At 33.4% G+C, this 2,554-nt stretch overlaps 1 protein-coding gene across 1 annotated transcript; it reads right to left on the reverse strand.

The window, feature by feature from the left end:
• Window positions 1-30: 30 nt before the first annotated feature.
• On the reverse strand, window positions 31-1,930 carry LOC117319571 (U1 small nuclear ribonucleoprotein 70 kDa-like; the record flags this gene model as incomplete). The annotated part of the gene is made up of 2 exons (XM_033874355.1): window positions 1,877-1,930; window positions 31-459 (listed from the first exon to the last, which is right to left on the reverse strand). Coding segments are annotated over exons 1-2 (483 nt in total), but the record flags the coding sequence as incomplete, so codon positions are not given.
• Between the last annotated feature and the right edge of the window lie 624 nt (window positions 1,931-2,554).

Raw genomic sequence — 2,554 nt, forward strand, 5'->3', positions numbered from 1 at the left:
CTACTTTTATCTTTCTCTTTCGTATAATACTTCCTTATCTGTTCTGTCTGCACGAGTTTTCAGCATTCTCATCTTGTTTTTTATTCTGCCCCATAACACTTCCTTATCTGTTCTGTCTGCATGAGTTGTTTTTTTCCTACTTTTATCTTTGTCTCTTTCGTGTAACACTTCCTTATCTATTCTGTCTGCACGAGTTGATTTTTTCCTCCTTTTATCTTTGTCTCTTTCGTGTAATACTTCCTTATCTGTTCTGTCTGCACGAGTTAATTTTTTCCTCCTTTTATCTTTGTCTCTTTCGTATAATACTTCCTTATCTGTTCTGTCTGCAAGAGTTGATTTTTTCCTCCTTTTATCTTTGTCTCTTTCGTGTAACACTTCCTTATCTGTTCTGTCTGCACAAGTTGATTTTTTCCTACTTTTATCTTTCTCTTTCGTATAATACTTCCTTATCTGTTCTGTCTGCACGAGTTTTCAGCATTCTCATCTTGTTTTTTATTCTTTCGTGTAACACTTCCTTATCTGTTCTGTCTGCATGAGTTGATTTTTTCCTCCTTTTATCTTTGTCTCTTTCGTATAACACTTCCTTATCTGTTCTGTTTATGCTAGTTTTCAGCATTCTCATCTTGTTTTTTATTCTTTCCTGTAACACTTCCTTATGTGTTCTGTTTGCTCGAGTAATGTTTTTCCTTCTTTTATCTTTGTCTCTTTCGTGTAGCACTTCCTTATCTGACCTGTTTGCTCGAGCTAATTGTTTTCTTTTCTGATCTTTTTCCCTATATTGTACTAAATCATCAAGTTTTTGTTTTGCTAAATGACCTTATTTTTGTTATCTCAGTTATTTCTTGATAAGGTAGCATATTTTCAGCACATGCCTTTGCACATGAAAAATTCTGTCTTTTCAAATCAGTTCGTTTCCTTTAAAATGCGAAATAATTTTTCATCTTTTCCTGGTTTGTAACACTGACATATGTAGGATTTGAAGTAAAAAGAATGGGTGGTGAAGTTGGAAATATTCCTGCCATTATTCCTTCGTAAAGAAATGTTCGTAATCTGGCTTGATTTAGCATGATTGATGATGGTTGTAGTCCTTGCAATATCATAATGGCATTACACACAGCAAAGCAAGCACAATCTGTAGTAGCACCTTGATGTTGTGGAACAATATATCTTATTTGTTGGGCTTGGTTTTCCTGAAGACTTCTGTAGGTAATATTAAGTTGAGGTAAAATTTGAGTTAGTCTAGAGGAGTTTGGCAGGGAGTCAAAAACTGTTATTAAACCATGGTTATTTTGAGAAGACACAACATAATGGCTGTTGATGAAATGCAGCTGAACAGCAAATTGATGAGGAGGTACTTTGGTATGGATAAGTAAAGATCTGTTGTTTTGGGCAATAGCATATATGTATGAGGGTTTCAGGAGGCCATGAGACTGATTGTATTGAACACGAATAACAGAACTTATATAATCCAAAATGTTAATATCCACATATCCTTCTAAAACATCACTTGGTTGAACATGAAGACCATGTAGAGGTTGTGAGTCTACAACATGAGATGAAGGTACTACAGGTAATGAAGAATCCCCAGCTGTCACTGTAGATGTACTGACAGAAGCAACCTAGAAAAACAATGAAAAGGCAGCTTTAGACATATTAATTTATTATGGTGTGTAGTTTGATAAAGGTGTAAAGAAATAATGTTTCTAGAGTAATGACAATGTTTCATAACACTTGATGCAACATACATGTAAGTCAATATTGGCAACATTTCATTTAAGCCTAACCCCAGGAAAATGAAATAATAGGAAAGTGAATAAAATAACTGCTGTGTTGGACAAACAATAATTCCACTCTGTTCAATACATTTTAAACTCACAGGATGTTTTCTCTGTCGATCCTTTACCCGGTTTTTCCTTTCCCTTGAAGGCATTTCGTACTAAATATATGGAATTGGTTCATATGCTAGGGTGTCTATTCAGATAACCTAAAAAAAAAACAAAAAAAAAACTTTATTTCAAATAATAAGTACAAACAAAGAAAATTACAAACTTCAATGTATTATTCAGATTTTTCATAAATACACTTCTCACCAAAAGTTCCTTAACACATCAAATGATAGGGTAGACAGTTAAACTATGTTGAATGATTTTGGAAAAGAAATCGAAAACGGCAATAGTTTATGGACAGAGGATAATGTATATGTGACAGACAAAAGGTGATCACAATGAGAATAAGTGGCTTGAAAATGCCTGATAACATAAATATGAAAAGCATAATCAAACATAGTCAAGGAACTGGTGAATGAGAAGTGTTAAGCAAACTGCCTTTGGACAAGTAGGCTTTCAGACACGTGTAGCAATATCAATTCAACAACTAAACCATATATATCATATATACTTGTAGTAATTATAAAATATAAAGACTTCAGAGTTGTTGGCATTATTGTTATTGAACTAAGAATAAGATAAAGTACAGATATTCAAAGATATAAACGAACAGCATTGGTAAATTCACAGGATAGTATATAAAATCTGAAGGGTTCAGGAACAATGTG

This window comes from Pecten maximus, unplaced genomic scaffold (genome assembly GCF_902652985.1).
Source record: "Pecten maximus unplaced genomic scaffold, xPecMax1.1, whole genome shotgun sequence".
NCBI lineage: Eukaryota > Metazoa > Mollusca > Bivalvia > Pectinida > Pectinidae > Pecten > Pecten maximus.